Source organism: Lepidochelys kempii, chromosome 4 (assembly GCF_965140285.1).
Source record: "Lepidochelys kempii isolate rLepKem1 chromosome 4, rLepKem1.hap1, whole genome shotgun sequence".
Lineage (NCBI taxonomy): Eukaryota > Metazoa > Chordata > Testudines > Cheloniidae > Lepidochelys > Lepidochelys kempii.
This window is the reverse complement of record NC_136383.1, coordinates 43,504,002-43,520,283: the sequence shown is the minus strand read 5'-3', so window position 1 is coordinate 43,520,283 and position 16,282 is coordinate 43,504,002. Positions and strand designations below refer to the sequence as shown.

Sequence of the window (16,282 nt, the reverse complement as noted above, 5' to 3'; positions counted from 1 at the left end):
ACCTGCAATAACCTGAACATTCATCTGTAAGGGAGTTTTATGGTATATATACACAGTGAGAATACATCTGCATATTCTCAATATGTGCATGTCATGCCTAAATATCAAGTTATGTTGCTAGTTATTCTAAACTTGTTCATTTTAAAATAATCAGCATATGAACACTGTAAACTGATAGGTTTCCCTAATTATTAACGTACATATATCATGCCAAGAAATAAAAAATAAAATAAAACAAATTGCTAACAGTAAATATAAAGGCTTACATGTCCTCCCATGGATATTCCAGTCATCCCTAGAGGTCCATAGCCCTCTCTCTCTAGCCAGTGCAAAAGAGCTGCTGATTCTAAAACAAGAGCTCCTCCCATCACAAACAGGTCAGAGACATTTTTTAAACTTGATCTTCTTTCCTCACCAGAAAAGAAAAAAGAAATAGTTTATTTTCCAATATCAGATGTGCAGTGTCTTCATTTAATCAGTCTACTTTTACTCTTAAACAGAGCCTGGTCATACTCCCAATGAAGCCAATGGCTGAATTTCTATTGAAATCAATAGAAGGAGTGAGTCCAGAGTCTTCAGTAGCTTTTTACATTCAAGGCCCACATGACTTGTGTTTGTTTCTTTTTTTTTATAATTGTTTGTGATCTAGGCCTAAATGAAGACTAGAAGTAAGCACCGTCTAAATTACTAGTGTAGAATTACGGAACACCGTATCGTCAAATAACTGAGGTATTGCAAGCATTGGAAACTCATGAGCAGTAATCTTCTGTGCTATGAAGTAACAACGGTCCTTTTTCTTTTAAATCAAACAAAGCTAAGTGATACAGTGCTAGGTATACAAGATGTCACTGGCAGAGACAACCCCATTTCCTTATTTACCTGTTGTACATCACTGAAAATTGCACACAACATGTGAAGAGCAATCAGTAAGTCAGCTTTGGAACAATCATCAGTGCCACTGTAAGACTGAAATTATAAAGTGGGAAGTTTGTCACTGCCCTGAGAAATCTGTGTAGTGTCTCCTACAATGCATTAAACATTTAAAGAAAACAAAAAAGAAAAATGGAAAGCTATTCAATTTGAACTCTCACAGTGACCAGAAGTCTAATAGTTATTTGCATATTGGGCCTCAACGGTGCAATTACTCCATGTGCTGAACACTTAAGTGAATGGAGTATGGCATACACAACAACTACAGCACTGTGCTTGGACAAAGCAGTTTATTGTAAATATTATCTTGTTTTCAATATCATGTCTCTAAGTTACATGAGGCTATAGCCCTCTTGTACCAAAATATCATTATACTTGGGATACATTTTGAGACAGAAGGACAGACTATTAGAACTGTTCTGTAAGCTAGGGGAGAAACAAGGATACCAATGGCTGTTGTGGACCAATATTTATAGGATATTTTAAACACTCCTATTGCTTAGTACTTTGTTATTAAAGGTACTTCAGTTCTCTACTATGACTGTCATGCTAATTCAATGATTTACAAGTACATTCCTTAGAATGCTACTACTGCTTTGAAGCCTTCTACTGAAATGTGCACATTTTCAGTTTGGGACAACAGAGCATTTGCCCATTATCTGCAAAATGGAAGTATTATTCTATCAAGTTGGACAGCTGAGACTAGTGCACAGAATTTGCATAGTGGAGGGAAGATTTTTATACTTTTTTGTTTTTCTGAGGTGAATAGTATCCCAATAGCAGAAAACCCACTAGCTATATTTCAGCATTGTACCTATTTGGTGTGTCTTATTGTGATTTTAAAAATGCCAAATGTTATCAAAACAATGATATCTTTTTTTAAAAAAAAAACAAAAAACGTAGGTGTCAAAAAGAGCACTTTCCCCAAAAAATCTTTAATTAAAAAAATCCCAATAAAGATAATGAATTAGGTTTACTAAATTATTCAGACCAATAAACTAATTATAATGCAACAACAACTATTTTGGAAGGTACTCAAGGCTATTTTTTTTTAAAACTGCTTTAACTTTCACTTCTCTCAAAGGTAAATCCTTAATTAGCTTTTATAATTAGAAGAAAATTAAATGTTTAACTCATGGAAGATGCTGATGAAGCACTACTGAAAGCAACAAGCTCTAAGAATTGTACTTTACAAACAAATTAGTTTCCTCTTCTTTTTGGAGGTAGCTAAGCAAGCAGAATAAAACCAGTCTTTTTAAACCAGTCAGCCCCATTTCATCTTTTGTAACTACTGGTCTGCAAGGAACATTTGGCAAACTAACACCTTTATTTTGCCTCAGATACAGGATCTACTGCCCTATTTATATTCTAGCACTTGCAAATACAAAGGCCAACATTTTGTTTTGTTTTGTTTTTTAAATTAGTCCCTAAGATTAGGCTTCTAAGTCCATATTTAGGCAACTGAATAAGTGACTTGATTTTCAAAGATGCTGGGTACTCTGCAACTCCCACTAGCATGAGCTTCAGGGTAACCAGCATCTCTGAAAATCAAGTCACTTATTCAGTTGCCTAACTTTAGACACTTAAATGTGGCCCAAAAACTATTTCTTCAAAGATACTCAATATTGCACAGAATTTGCACAAGTGCAATGTATGAACTGGTAAAATGCACTGTTTCTTGATTGTACCCCTGCTGATGTGGTTTTTAAAAAAAGTCCATCTACTTTGGGTGGAAAGTGCGAACCTATGCATTTAAGCATCAAAATCCACATAAAGCAGTCAAGCAAAGTGTCTACAACTTCACATAAACAAGGTATAGCTGAGCCAAGTCTGCCGCTATTTATAACAAGTTATCAAGGTTTCTATGTTTTAAAGTTTCTGGTCTTCTTAAAAAACCCACTGTCTTGAGGACAGAAAATAGCTGTGAGAAGTCATCTTAATACTTACATTTGGTCCTTAGGTTTTCTGCAGCCATGTAAAGACCCAAGTTAAAGAAAATAAACAAATGTAAATACATTCATTTTGTAGGCATCACTAGATAACTTTTTATTTTAACTCTTACATTTTAAAATTGAGACTAAAATTAAAAAACCACTTATGTCAGCTGTACAGTGAGGAATTAAATTCTGTAAATTATTACCAAATTACATTGTTTTATTGGTACAAAATAAAACAAAAGTGTAGATTGTGATGAAGTCATTCATAATTTAGGACAGTGCTCTAATGAAGTAAGTAGTAAAGGAAAAAAAACAAGTGTGATAGTTTGAGTTTTCTGAGTGAAACCTGGTGTAGGCATTTGGAGGCAGTTACTGAACACTGGAAAAGAGGATGGATACAGGATGGTAGCTTTTGTCGACAGATAGAAGAAAAATAGCTAAAATGTTAGTGATAAGGCAGGTGAACATTATCAAACAGATTTGTGGTACCAACAGTTTGTATTCAACGAGTGAAGGCATGAGAAGCAAACACTTTTTTTGGGGAGGGGCAGGGTGTTGGGAGAGAGATCATTTTGTCAAAAAAAGACACCCCCTCCACCCCCCAAAAAAAGACATATTTGGCTAGTTCTCCTAGTTGGCCATGGCTAAGAGAAGTTTGTCAGCTACGTTAATGATTGGGTTACAAAGAGATCAGTATCAAACTAGTACCCCAGTAACCAAGGAGAGTGGTTTGGAAGATTTTTTGTTTGTTTGTTTTTTTTTTTAAGTCCAGAAGAGTAACACCTGATGAAATAGCCAGTCTAACACATCATCTGCGTTGTATTCCATGGTTATGCACTTAGAGACACCACTATGGTTGATGTAATAAGATTACAGTAAGGAGTCACATCTCTATGACCAACAGCCATATCCTGACTTTCATAGAATCATAGAATATCAGGGTTGGAAGGGACCTCAGGAGGTCATCTAGTCCAACCCCCTGCTCAAAGCAGAACCAATCCCCAACTAAATCATCCCAGCCATGGCTTTGTCAAGCCTGACCTTAAAAACTTTTAAGGAAGGAGATTCCACCAGCTCCCTAGGTAACGCATTCCAGTGTTTCAACACCCTCCTAGTGAAAAAGGTTTTCCTAATATCCAACCTAAACCTCCCCCACTGCAACTTGAGACCATTACTCCTTGTTCTGTCATCAGCTACCACTGAGAACAGTCTAGAGCCATCCTCTTTGGAACCCCCTTTCAGGTAGTTGAAAGCAGCTATCAAAGCAGCTTTCTACTGACCTATGACAGGGGCTCTCAACCTTTCCAGACTACTGTGCCCCTTTCAGGAGTCCGATTTGTCTTGCGTACCCCAAGGTTCACCTCACTTAAAAGCTACTTGCTTACAAAATCAGACATAAAATTACAAAAAAGAGTCACAGCACACTATTATTGAAAAATTGCATACTTTCTCATTTTTACCATACAATTATAAAATAAACCAATTGGAATATAAATATTGTACTTGCATTTCAATGTATAGAGCAGTATAAACAAGTCATTGTCTGTATGAAATTTTAGTTTGTACTGATTTCACTTGTGCTTTTTATGTAGCCTGTTGTAAAGCTAGGCTAATATCTAGATGAGTTGATGTACCCCTGGAAGACCTCTGTGTACCTCTGGTTGAAAACCACTCATCTATGTAATCTGTACCATTTTGATAAAATAATGTTATTCTGTCTTCCTCCTCTTGGTTAGCACTTTGAGACATGTTAAAGCATTTTGTTTTCAACAAAAGGATATAGTAAGGGTTTTCTAACAATAGAGAAGCCATGCAAGCCTCTTTGATCATTGGACGGGCCATTAGTGTGCGTCTTCTCCAGTAGTACTGAAGAGGAAATGTTAAAACAAGAACACAGTTAAAAGATTACTGTTAAACTTTAAAATATTAATGAGAAATAAAACTTTTATATACTTACGTGATCTCCAGTGCCTGCTAGATGAATGCACACAGGTTTGTATTTGCTGTTCCATCTCTTTGGTATTATGAACTGAAACCTATCAAAAGCACACTATTTAATATACAAGATAACATAGCAAGATATTCACACTCATGAAAGTTAAACCACCAAACTACACCCTGAAAAAATAGTTTGGTTACATGCTCAGGCAAACTGCCGTTAGTCTAGCAATATAATTTTTTCATGAATGAAATTAAGAGCACATCAAAAAGTTTTCACCTTCAGAAAGTCACAAACACCAAGAAGAAAGGGAGTTATAACCTGAAAGGTCGCGCTCCAAATGAGATTACCACTTCATTATTGTATTCTAAACTTTACTGAATAGAGAAGTGGAGCCTGAGATTAGGCAAGCGTGGCTAGATCCCCTAAGCCACACACACTGTTCTCCTTAAATGGGCGGGAACTAAAAGTGAAAATTAAAAAGGAACAATACAGTTTAAAAAAAAAAAAATACAGCCAACAAGTGTTTCTATATATAAAAAACGGTTTTCTACATCCTCTTCCCCCCCCCCCCCCCAAATCACTCAGTTTCTTCGGTTATTCCTTCCTTTACCCCCGCCAAGCTTTTCTCAGGCCAGCTGTAACCTACACAAGCAAACCACTTCTGTTGAGCTATTGGTTTTTCACCACAGGGGGGTGTCCTGGTGCAATAAAAATTGCTTCTTTATGGAAAAACGTTCACACACAACTAGCTAAACTAACCATATTTGAAAAGCACACAAAGTCCACTACAGTGCTGCCTTTCACACATGAAGACATTAAAACTCAAAATAACTTTTATTAATGGATTTAATTTGATGTTCTGAGTTTGAAAGAAAATCAACTTGTCTTTATCTAACCTAGTGTATTTTGGATTTTTAATAGCACCTATAACTTATCTAACCACTGCATGAGAGTATGTGGAAACTATTAGTAAATTGCATTTTCAGCTGTGGTATCAGTCAGGCCAGGAATTTTAAGTAGTGACTCCCTTTATATTCAACAACAGGGAGTAAAAGAAGACACTATGGATGCCTATTGAGCATTTTTTAAATAATGTCTTCAGAGAAGGTAAGCTGTAACAAAGATGTATTGACTGGTCACAGCTGTTGATGTCATGACTTCAAGGCCTCCTAGATTGAAGTAAATTTTTATGCCCAAAGCAAAGCTTGACAAACTTAAGACTTCTGCTAGCACGAAGTCTAGCTCTGCTAGCTAGAAGCCAGTACAAAATGATGTTCCCTACCCTAACTCCAAAGCAAGGCTCAGTGAACCTTGAGAGATGGTGAGATTATTAGTATACCACCACCACCCAACTGCTTGAGTGTGTATGCATAACAAGACTTCCTCAAGGGTACTACTACTTTGTTTGGTTTCTCAAATAGAAAACACAAACCAAATTCAATGTATGAGCTATAGTGAAGTTAACAGATTGTGTGCATACATACTTCTGATAATAAAAGTGGAATAAATTAATAAATATAGAGTGTTTCTTAAGAAAATAATCCATTTTTTCCTTCAGTTACAGAAATGAGAAACTATTTTCTTGGATAAACTGCTAGCCTTTACAAAAATTCATAATTGCAAGGGAATTGCATTTCTCCATCTTGGACATGTGATGTGAGTTGTATATTTCACAAACAAAAAAACAAAACAAAACAAGTATTTTAAAAATAAGGAAGAGATCAGTTTCAAAACATTACTTGATGTTGTGGCAGACTGACAAAGGCCAATAAATCCAAGTCAAGGCTGTTTGTTAGTACTTTTGCTTATATATGAACCATTTCCCCCCCTTTACAAAGGAGGTAGTTAAGAACAGATCATAGTCATATTAGAATTCTTTGGCTTTCCTGCCTCATAACTAGTTATCAATATGTAGTTATAGATGTTCCAGTAATTAAAACTTTACTAAGTGAACATGTAAAACTTTTCTAATGGGATTACATTTCCATTTTCAGAATTAAACCACATCATAGCACGTCTTGTTTTGCTAGCACCACCCCAATTTAGAATAAGCTCATCTAGAAAATAAACCATTCATCCAAAGATGGAACCATCAAATGAACTACATGCATTTTCATTCTAACTTAAAACATCTAAATATTTTTCAACACAGATCACAGTCTGAACCATTTTTAAACAAAACTGAGTATTCTGATTGTAGCTGTAATAAAGAATGTCGTATAAGTAATTTTTATAATATAGATTTCTTTGATTTCACCTACAGAGCTAGTTTCAGAACCAAATTGTTACTTCCTTTCCCTTACCTTGCTATGATGGATTCAGTTGGCAGGATATTGGGAATGTAGTGAATCAAAGGGGAAATGAAGTGCCCATTGAGTATTTTACAGTCGGATTGCTCCTCAACCTATGGAAAGAACTGAAAGTTAAAAGTGTGTATGATCAGCACACTTTATATGGACTGAAGGCTGAACATTAACGTATGGGTTCCTAGGCTGGAATCAAATTTTAGCACAAAAATCCACAAGCAGTTTTGAAAGTATAATTTCAATCATTATAATACATGAGCATTAAAAAAAGTCTACCACGAGCCATTTCCACCTCACTTAAATAAAAATCAGCTGTTATAACAAAATTCAGTTTTTAATGCACTAAAAGCCTAAATAGGGATTGAGTTGTTGTTTTTGTTTGGACACACCTGTGTTTTCTCCCATGCCACCCCAAAGGATGGGAAAAACTTCACAATAAAATCTGTACAGCTATTGCTCTATCCTAATAAATCCCTTCTTACAACTCACCTCTGCAATGATGTAAAAACCTGTCTGCTGATGATGGACAGACAGATGACTAACTGTAACAACTTCTCACCTTCCCATTCCTTTCTTCCTTACTAACTCCAACAGTCCTGACATTCTCCTCATACTACCTCTACTCTCAATGAAAAATACCAAAATATCTGGTTTACCGAACTATGCCAGTCACCATTTTCATTTGCTTGTATGTTACTCCTCTCTCCCAGCCCTTTGTTTATACCTTTTGGATTTTATAATCTCAGGGACAGAATTGTCCCTTATATACGTCTGTGTCACACCCAGCACAATGGGCCCTTAAATCCTCACTGGAGCATTTGGGCGCTACTATAAGTGCTTCTTTAATAATACTGAATGCAGATATGCAATTTCTCACGACGTTAATTACTACATATCTAGTTACATGAAAAGCATGCTTTCTTCTTTTTCCCAGTGGAATCCTATAATCTCCAACCACCTCTACACCCTCCACTATATATTTACTCCTTTCTTTAATATTTCAGTGGTCTTTTCACCGACGGACAGCTTGGTGCATCCCTCTGGAATCTTTCAATGCCACTTCTCAGTCAGATAGAGGAACTACTAGCGCAAACTACATACTCCCCCCGCAAATGCTTACCACGTTTCTTCTGCCACTGTGATGGCCCAAGATCATGCTCTGAATTCTGATCTCAAATCAGTAACACATGCTGTACTGACATTAGGTTGAGCCAAATCATCAATAAAACCTATAATTCACATTGCACTAAACCTAACTTCTTTCCTCTCCAGTACAGAGAGCTTACTAAAGACTTAATTTCACTTCACTCATATATAATATGTGGGAACATAATTTTAGTTACAGTTACATTTTTTGCTATTGAATACCTTGTCAATGAACACTGGATAATCTCTTGGAACCAGCTTCTGGCATTTCTCCCGGTTTCCAATAATCTTTCTGAATTCAAATATTCTGTTAAAAAGCAAGATACAGAACAGAGTCAAGTCTTTTTTACCTGAGTATTTCTTTACATCAAAATCAGAATTCATGCTTTTATCTGAATTTGTACATCTTTCCTGTATGAAAGAGGTTAAACTAAAGGAGAGACAAAGGCCAGGAAGTTATTTAATTTGAAATCAACTTCTCATTTCTGAGTATACCAGCCTAGTGAGAGCTGTATCAGTTTGGCTTTTGCAGAAAAGGAATAGCTAGAATTGTTTTACTACATTGCTTCGTTTTGCCAATTTTTAAAAAACATTATTTTATACCTTTTTTTATGAAGATTTAACTTCCAAATTCAGCCTAGGTCAGATTAAGGCATAAACATTATAGGGCCAGGCCTAGAATACTAGCTCCTGAAGTCATGTGATTACACCAGACTCTCACCATTCATTTTAAGAAAAATTAAGTTTAGTCCTCATTGTTGCAAAGAAATACTTGAAAGTGTGGCCCGAGTAATTGATACAGCGACACCTACCTGAATCTGCAGATCACTTGAAACAATAGATCTGAGCAGGGTTAACTGCCACATCCATCTCAATAGGGTGTTACCTGCAAGACCTATGGCTCTAGAGGACCGTGTCCAATATTGCCTCAGAAGAAAAGTGAAATGGTGGGTCCGCCCACCACAGCAAATTAGCCCAGGACCCAGGGTGTAACGCTGGATATGTCTGCTCAGCAACTAGACACCGGCAGCTGGCCAGTGTTAGCTGACACGGGTTCACAGGCTGCAAGGCTGTTTCATTGCTATGTAGACTTCCAGGCTCAGGCTAGAGCCTGGGATCTAGGACTCTGCAGGGTGGGATAGTCCCAGAGGTTGGGCTCCAGCCCAAGCCTGGAAGTCTACACAGCAATGAAACAGCCCTGTAACCTGAGCCTGAGTCAGCTGGCATGGGCCAGCCACACGGTTTTCTATGCTGTGTAGACATACCCACTGAGGCCTCACTCCTGCCTCTTCAGAGTGAGGGAGAGGGGACCACTGCTGCCAAGGAAGACAGGGGACAAACATATAGGGGCCTATGCTGCTGCCTTTGTCTTGCTTGGAGAGGAGGCAGGCCATCTTCTTGCTGCTACTTGGTAGGGTACAGGGCCTTAGCACAAGGCAAGGGTGTGGGGACAAAGCCTTAATTCAATCCCAAATATGGGGGAAATGGCACTTATGTGATCCCCTATAGGGAAGCCAACTACAGAACACTGTTAAAGTGACACCTGCAGTATGGAATAAAGCTTAGTAAAGTAAGTTAACGTTAGCTAAGCCTACTACATAGGAACTAGATCTTGCACTGGCAGGGGGAAAGTGGGCTAACATTTTTTCCAGCAATAGCTTATGACCTTTGCTAGGACATAATATAAGAATAAGAGCTGGCAATAAATCAACTGGCATGCAAAGTATCAGTGTCTCTAAAAGAGAACATTGGTGAGTGGCTCTCTCTCAACCTCTTTGTATTTTCTGTAGTTTTTCCTGTACCTTTGCTCAGGAAGAAAATTCCAGTAGATGTCAGGGTCAGAACTACAGTCATAATTATAGGTACATTTGCACCTGCGATATATATCAAACGACACTTACTTTCCTAGTTTTACATACGTTATTATACACATGGAATACGCTGACTTCCCCCCCCAGTATATCCTGCAATCTAACCAATTTCTACTCCACAACATAGTATTTTTATCTAGTTGGTATGTTTGGGTTTTTGGTTTTTTAAATCCCTATTATACAGAAATGTGAATTATAACAAATGCTACAGTTAGTTATAAAATGGCTTCCATTTTAACCCATTATTTCAGATACATGTAACAGCTTTCTGGAAAATATTCACATGCCTTTGCTTGACTCTACTGATTTTCTGGGCGCATTAGTGGTTGAGAGATAATTCCCCCAAATGTTACAATATCTCTGGTGCAGCTCATCCAGATTACCCTTTGGAATTTTATTTTGAACATATTTAGAAAATACCATTCTGTTTTTCTATAGTCACAAAGCAAATAAATTAATCTTCATCAAATGCTTCCCCTTCCCATTCATCCAAATTAAAATGAGTCTGATCCTCAAAAGGATGACCTTTTCTAATAATAGAATGTTACATGTAACAAACAGCTCTGAAGTTATCCCCTATTCTATTTTCAATAGACATAGACAGGGTTGAATGGAAGTTATGAAGTCAGTTGGTATTGGGCCAAAATTCTCAAGTGACTTGCCATACAACAGATCAACAGCCAAAATTAGCATTAACCATGAAACCCTGTCCCAAGGACTTTGTAGGACGAGAATGGGGATTCTTCCTACTAGTTTAGTTTAGCAGCACAAATTATGAGCACTTTATACAACAAGGAACTAAAGGAGCATGGTTGAGGTTGGAAATTCCCAGGATACCTTTAAATTACGTGCGGATGAGATTGTTTTTAGATACCAATACTAATTAGTGCAGAATATGCCACACCAAATTCAGTCATTTAGTCCTATGGAGTTTTACCAGGGTTAATCTGGCCCATAATCTTTAAACTGTGAATGCTTTTTCACTCTGTGAAAAAAGTCAGTCAATACAACTCCACCTCAATGCTCACAAAAAGGTCAAAAATGGACAATATTCATTTTATAGTCCTCAGAAAGTATAGTTCTAAAGTTTCAACCTCTGTTATAAAAATACCGTAAATTAACAACATTGGGGGAAAAAAATCTTCGAAGTGGAATTTACTTTAAACCATTTATGCTGTCTGTTCTTTGTGTTTCTGTGAACCTGAACAGATTAGTAAAGTTTCTGGTTTTCATATATTAGTACAATGCTACAAGATTTAGATAGCAAACGTTGCATAAGAATGTTTAAGTCCAAACAAAATACTGTTTTCTCCGAATATATTTTTAATTAAAGATCACATCTGTTTAAGGGTTTGGGGTTTTTTTTTTAACCTTAAAAGAAGTAACTATTTACTTACTTTACAGTAACTTAATTCTTCGAGATGTATTCTCCACATGTACTCCACTTTTGGCAAGAATGGGCCCAAATACATTAAATAAGAATCTTTTTGACATCAGTGTCTTCTTGGGCTGCGCCTTGTGGAGGCAGAGGGCATAAAGGATGGGCCCTATAAAAGGGCTGCCGGGCCAGAGGGCTGCCAATTTCTCTCCAGCTTTGGAGAGGGAAAGACTGGCTGCCTGCAAGCAGAAAGGGGTACCTTGGACAGAGTAGTGGTGGGAAGAGCAGGAGGAGCTGAGGAGCTCCAGCCTGGCGAACTCCCCAGCTGAGGCTTTGCTTCCAAGGCCTGAGGAGGTACTGGGGCTGTGGGGAAGCAGCCAGGGAAGGAAGAGGCAGCCGGTCCAACCTCCTTGCCGATGATGAGTGGCCACTTCAGACTGCAGTTTGCCCAAGAGACAGGGCTAGATGAAGACTGGCAATGTTGCGTCACTGAGGCGAGGTGGGATTAGGGAATTGAAGTTCCCCAGGAAAGAGAGGACCCCTCCGTCTGGGAGCACTACTGTGGGGCAGTACCCCAGAGAAGGGGCACCACGGCTCATGAGGCCTACACTGACACCAGTGGTAAGACAAGTAGCAACAGCAGGAGAGACACAGCCCAACAGAAGGCGCTCTAGAGATGGAAAAGCTAATTCCTGAGGTAACCAGCAGGAGGTGCCATGGCAGCGAGTGCACACCATGCTACAGTGCAACTGATTGTTCCTTTCTGTGTGCAATACTTTGCATTTGTCCTTATTGAATTTCATCCTGTTTACTTCAGATCACTTCTCCAGATTGTCCAGATTATTTTGAATTTTAAACCTAAGCTCCAACACACTTGCAACCCCTCCCATCTTGGTATCATCCACAAACTTTACAAGTGCACTCTCTATGCCATAACTGATCCTTGTGGGACCCCACTCAATATCCCCTTACAGCTTGACTGTGAGCCACAGACAACTACTCTCTGGGAATGGTTTTCCAATCTGTTAAAGAAATTGGAAGTATGCACCCACCTTATAGTAGCTCCATCTAGGGTGTATTTCCCTAGTTTGTTTATGAGAGGATACGAGACAGTATCAAAAGCCTTACCAAAGTCAAGATATACCTCATCTACTGTTTCCCCCCTATCCACAAGGCTTGCTACCCTCTCAAGAGACATCAGCCAGCCAGCATCCAGGCTGAGAGAGGGATGCCGGATCCAGGCACAGGACTTGTCTCCCTGATTGTGCATTCATGTTTGGGTGTGTTAGGAGCATGATCATGGACCATGATGACAGGTGCATGCAGTTCGAGTACCAAAACTGTACAGGCCACGCTGAGGCTTTCATCATTATAGCTGCATCCTGTATGATCTTCCTGAGAACTCTCAGCATCTGGGGAATTGGCAACGGTAGTAAGCAAGCACACAAGAGCCCTGGTGGCCATGGGCTCAGTAGGGTGTCCAGGGAGCCAGCACAGGTTCCTCCTCTGGAGCAGAATCTGCAGCACTCCTTGACGTATTCACATCTAATCAGAACCAATTTTGGGAATCACCACCTGTGAAAGATGTCTTGCTGAATGCTGTCTTGGACAGCTATTGAATAGTTGCTTAGAGTATTGTCCACCCGGTGAGATGGTCCACCACGAGGTTTCATAGCCTGGGAAGGTGGAGGGCTAGTGGTAAAATGGTGGCTGATGCACCACTACCAAAGGTGGATTGTCTCTTGGCACAGGGGAAACAAACCAGCACCTTCTTGCTTGTTGCTATAGGACATGTCTGTAAGCACCTGTACTATGGCATCTCAAAACACCAAGAGAAAGACTTATGTATGCTAGCCAAATGGTTCTCAACTCCAGGGTATTTATAGGACGGCTCACTTCCTGAGGGGCGCCAGAGGCACTGGGTCCGGAGGTGTGAGACGTTGCCCTCTGGCGTTATCTGGACCGGTGATCTGCTAGGTCACTCCAATCTTTGACTCTGGGAGCCAGTCTTACCCTGCTCTGCTGTGAGAGCCCCCACTCCTGAACTATTCACGCATAGCCTCCAGCATGTAATCTGCTCCCAGCTACTAGCAACCAAATGACGCTAGCCAATATATCTAGTCCCAGACACAACCCTAGGAACCTCCGTCTTGCAGTGCCCAGTTATGCCTGCTGGACGCTGCAAGCTTATACAAGTTTGTCAATTTAACAAAAATTGATATGTAGCAGGCTTGTTATCCCAAGGGGGAGTCTCTGACATACTTCAAACCAAACACACTACTTCAGGTAGAATAAACAAACAGATTTATTAGCTATAAAGACAGATTTTAGGTGATTATAAGTAAAAGCATAACAAGTCAGATTTGATCAAATGAAATAAAAGCAAAACACATTCTAAGCTGATTTTAACACTTTCAATGTCCTTACAAACTTAGGGCTTGGCTACACTTGCGAGTTAAAGTGCATTAAAGGAGCCCCGGGCGCACTAGCTCACTACCCATCCACACTGGCAAGGCACGTAGAGTGCTCTGACTCCGCGGCTAGAGCACTCATAGTACTCCATCTCGGTGAGTGGAATAACGTTTTGTGCACCCCTGCTGGAGCGCCGCGATGCCAGTGTTGGATGCCCTGGTCTGTTAGTGTGCTCTGATTGGCCTTCAGAAGTGTCCCATAATGCCTGTTCTAGCCACTCTTGTCATCACTTTGAACACTACTGCCCTGCCCTCAGGTGACCAACTGTCAGACCCACCCTTTAAATTCTCTGGGAATTTTGAAAATCCCCTTCCTGTTTGCTCAGCCAGGCGTGGAGTGCTCTCAGCAAATCTTTTCAGGTGATCATGCCTCCACGCGCCAAGCGATCCCCAGTATGGAGCAATGGCGAGGTGCTGGATCTCATCAGTGTTTGGGGGGACGAAGCTGTCCAATCCCAGCTGCGCTCCAGCTGTAGGAATTACAATACCTTTGGGCAGATATAAAGAAAAGGGGCCATGACCGGGACGCACTGCAGTGCAGGGTTAAAGTGAAGGAGCTGCGGAATGCCTACCGCAAAGCCCATGAGGCAAACAGCCGCTCTGGTGCTGCCCCTGTGACCTGCCGTTTCTACGAAGAGCTGGACGTGATACTTGGGGCCGACCCCACCTCCACTCCGAGTACCACCATGGACACTTCAGAGACCAGTTCAGCAAGGCAGGAGGAAGAGCAGCAAAGCAGGAGTGAGGGTGTTGAGGTGGAGAAAGACACCCCAGAATCCCTAGATGCATGCAGCCAGGAGCTGTTCTCAAGTTAGGAGGAAAATAGCCAGTTGCGGCGGCCAGTGCTTGGGGAAGGACAAACACCAGAGGAGGTTCCCAGTAAGTGACTTTTATTTTGGGAAGGAAGTTATTCGGTGCGGGCTCTTGGGGTGAGGAGGATTAGGGCTGCATGCATGCCTAGATGTGGAATAGGGAGTTGATGCGCTTTCTCACATTGCGGTAATCAGCCTCAGTGATCTCTTCAAAGGTCTCATCCAGAACTTGGGCAATGCGCTTGCGCAGGTTTCTTGGGAGAGCCACTGTTGTCCTTGCCCCTGTAAGGCTAACATGTCTGCGCCACTGTGCTGTGAGGGGCGGGGGGACCATGGCTGCACACAGGCAAGCTGCATATGGGCCAGGGCGGAAGCCGCATTGCAGTAGAAGACCCTCCCTTGCTTCCCAGGTCACCCTCAGCAGCAAGATATCTTCCAGGAAGAATTCCTGTGGAAAATGTGGGGACAGTGTTCAGTATAGGGGCCCCCTGCCGCTGTTGGCTCTCCCCAAGGCACAGAAACCCAGAGGACAGCACAGTTGTGAAACAATCAGTCACGCTTGACCCTGTGCTTACTCACCATTCTGGGGCTCCCACGGGTTATGTGCGCTTGCTTTGGGATGGGCAAATTATGCTATAGTGTAGACTGTGCTTGCCCTTCATTGCGCTGTCTGGTGTGAACAATGCTGCCTCTGTTAAGTGTTGCATTTTGCCTTCACAGATGCAACCTTGAGATCTCAGCCATCCATGTTTTCACCAGCCGACAGACTCCAAAGAATCAGAAAGAGGCCACGTAGAAGCAAGGAAGACATGTTGCATGAAGTAATGCAGCATTCAAGTAATGAAAATCAAAAAGTGCAGGAGTGGCAGAACAGTGAAAGGAGGAGCACCAGCACAAAAGCACAGTGCTCCAGCAGCAAAGCACGGATCGGCTGACAAGCATAATGGAGTACCAAGCAGACTCTATCCAGGTGCTTGTAGCCATGCACTCAAAACTCTTTCCCTTGTGACCCCATGTCACCTCCAGCCCTCTTTCCCCAAAATCCGGGTTCCTACCGCTACCACCGAGCCCTGAAAACTACAACCCTTACCCATTGCACTCAACCCCCATCACCATGCAGTATAGCCATCCTGAAGTGCAGCACTCATTACACAGCACTCTAGACAGGAAGACTTAGTATGATAATAGGACATACGCAAATCTGTGATTGTACCGTTCCCCTCCCCATCCCACACCCTAGCCCTTTCTGTTTCCCAAGCAATTGTGTTTCTTTTCAAAAAATGAATTTTCTTTTCAATAAATGCATTTTTTGGCTTTGAAAACATTCTTTATTACTGCATAAAGTAAAAGATACCTTAGCCCAGGAAAGAAACAGGCACTGCAAATCAGTGTAGAAAACACAGATTCCTACTAACATTGGAACCACTGCACTTCACTCCCATGCAGGGCACCAGACATTACTGGTGGCTTTCAGCCTCAAATTGCTCCC

At 40.6% G+C, this 16,282-nt stretch overlaps 1 protein-coding gene and 1 long non-coding RNA gene across 6 annotated transcripts in view; one reads left to right on the top strand and one right to left on the bottom strand.

Moving 5' to 3' along the window:
- ABHD18 (abhydrolase domain containing 18) overlaps positions 1-16,282 on the bottom strand; it is a 51,992-nt gene that overhangs the window by 19,783 nt on the left and 15,927 nt on the right. The window contains exons 3-8 of one of the 5 annotated variants that reach the window (XM_073341102.2): positions 8,484-8,568; positions 7,113-7,213; positions 4,825-4,903; positions 4,649-4,733; positions 2,878-2,905; positions 267-405 (exon numbers count right to left, since the gene is read on the bottom strand). In XM_073341102.2, the coding sequence (XP_073197203.1) occupies positions 267-405; positions 2,878-2,905; positions 4,649-4,733; positions 4,825-4,903; positions 7,113-7,213; positions 8,484-8,568 (517 nt within the window). Of the gene's footprint in view, positions 1-266; positions 411-879; positions 1,782-2,877; positions 2,976-4,648; positions 4,734-4,824; positions 4,904-7,112; positions 7,214-8,483; positions 8,569-16,282 lie in introns of those variants that run through there. The other 4 variants (XM_073341098.2, XM_073341101.2, XM_073341099.2 and 1 more) reach the window with 4 other exon arrangements.
- LOC140910376 (uncharacterized) lies at positions 14,115-16,115 on the top strand. Its single transcript, XR_012158555.2, has 2 exons — positions 14,115-14,860; positions 15,514-16,115. It is a non-coding gene; the product is annotated as an uncharacterized LOC140910376 (long non-coding RNA).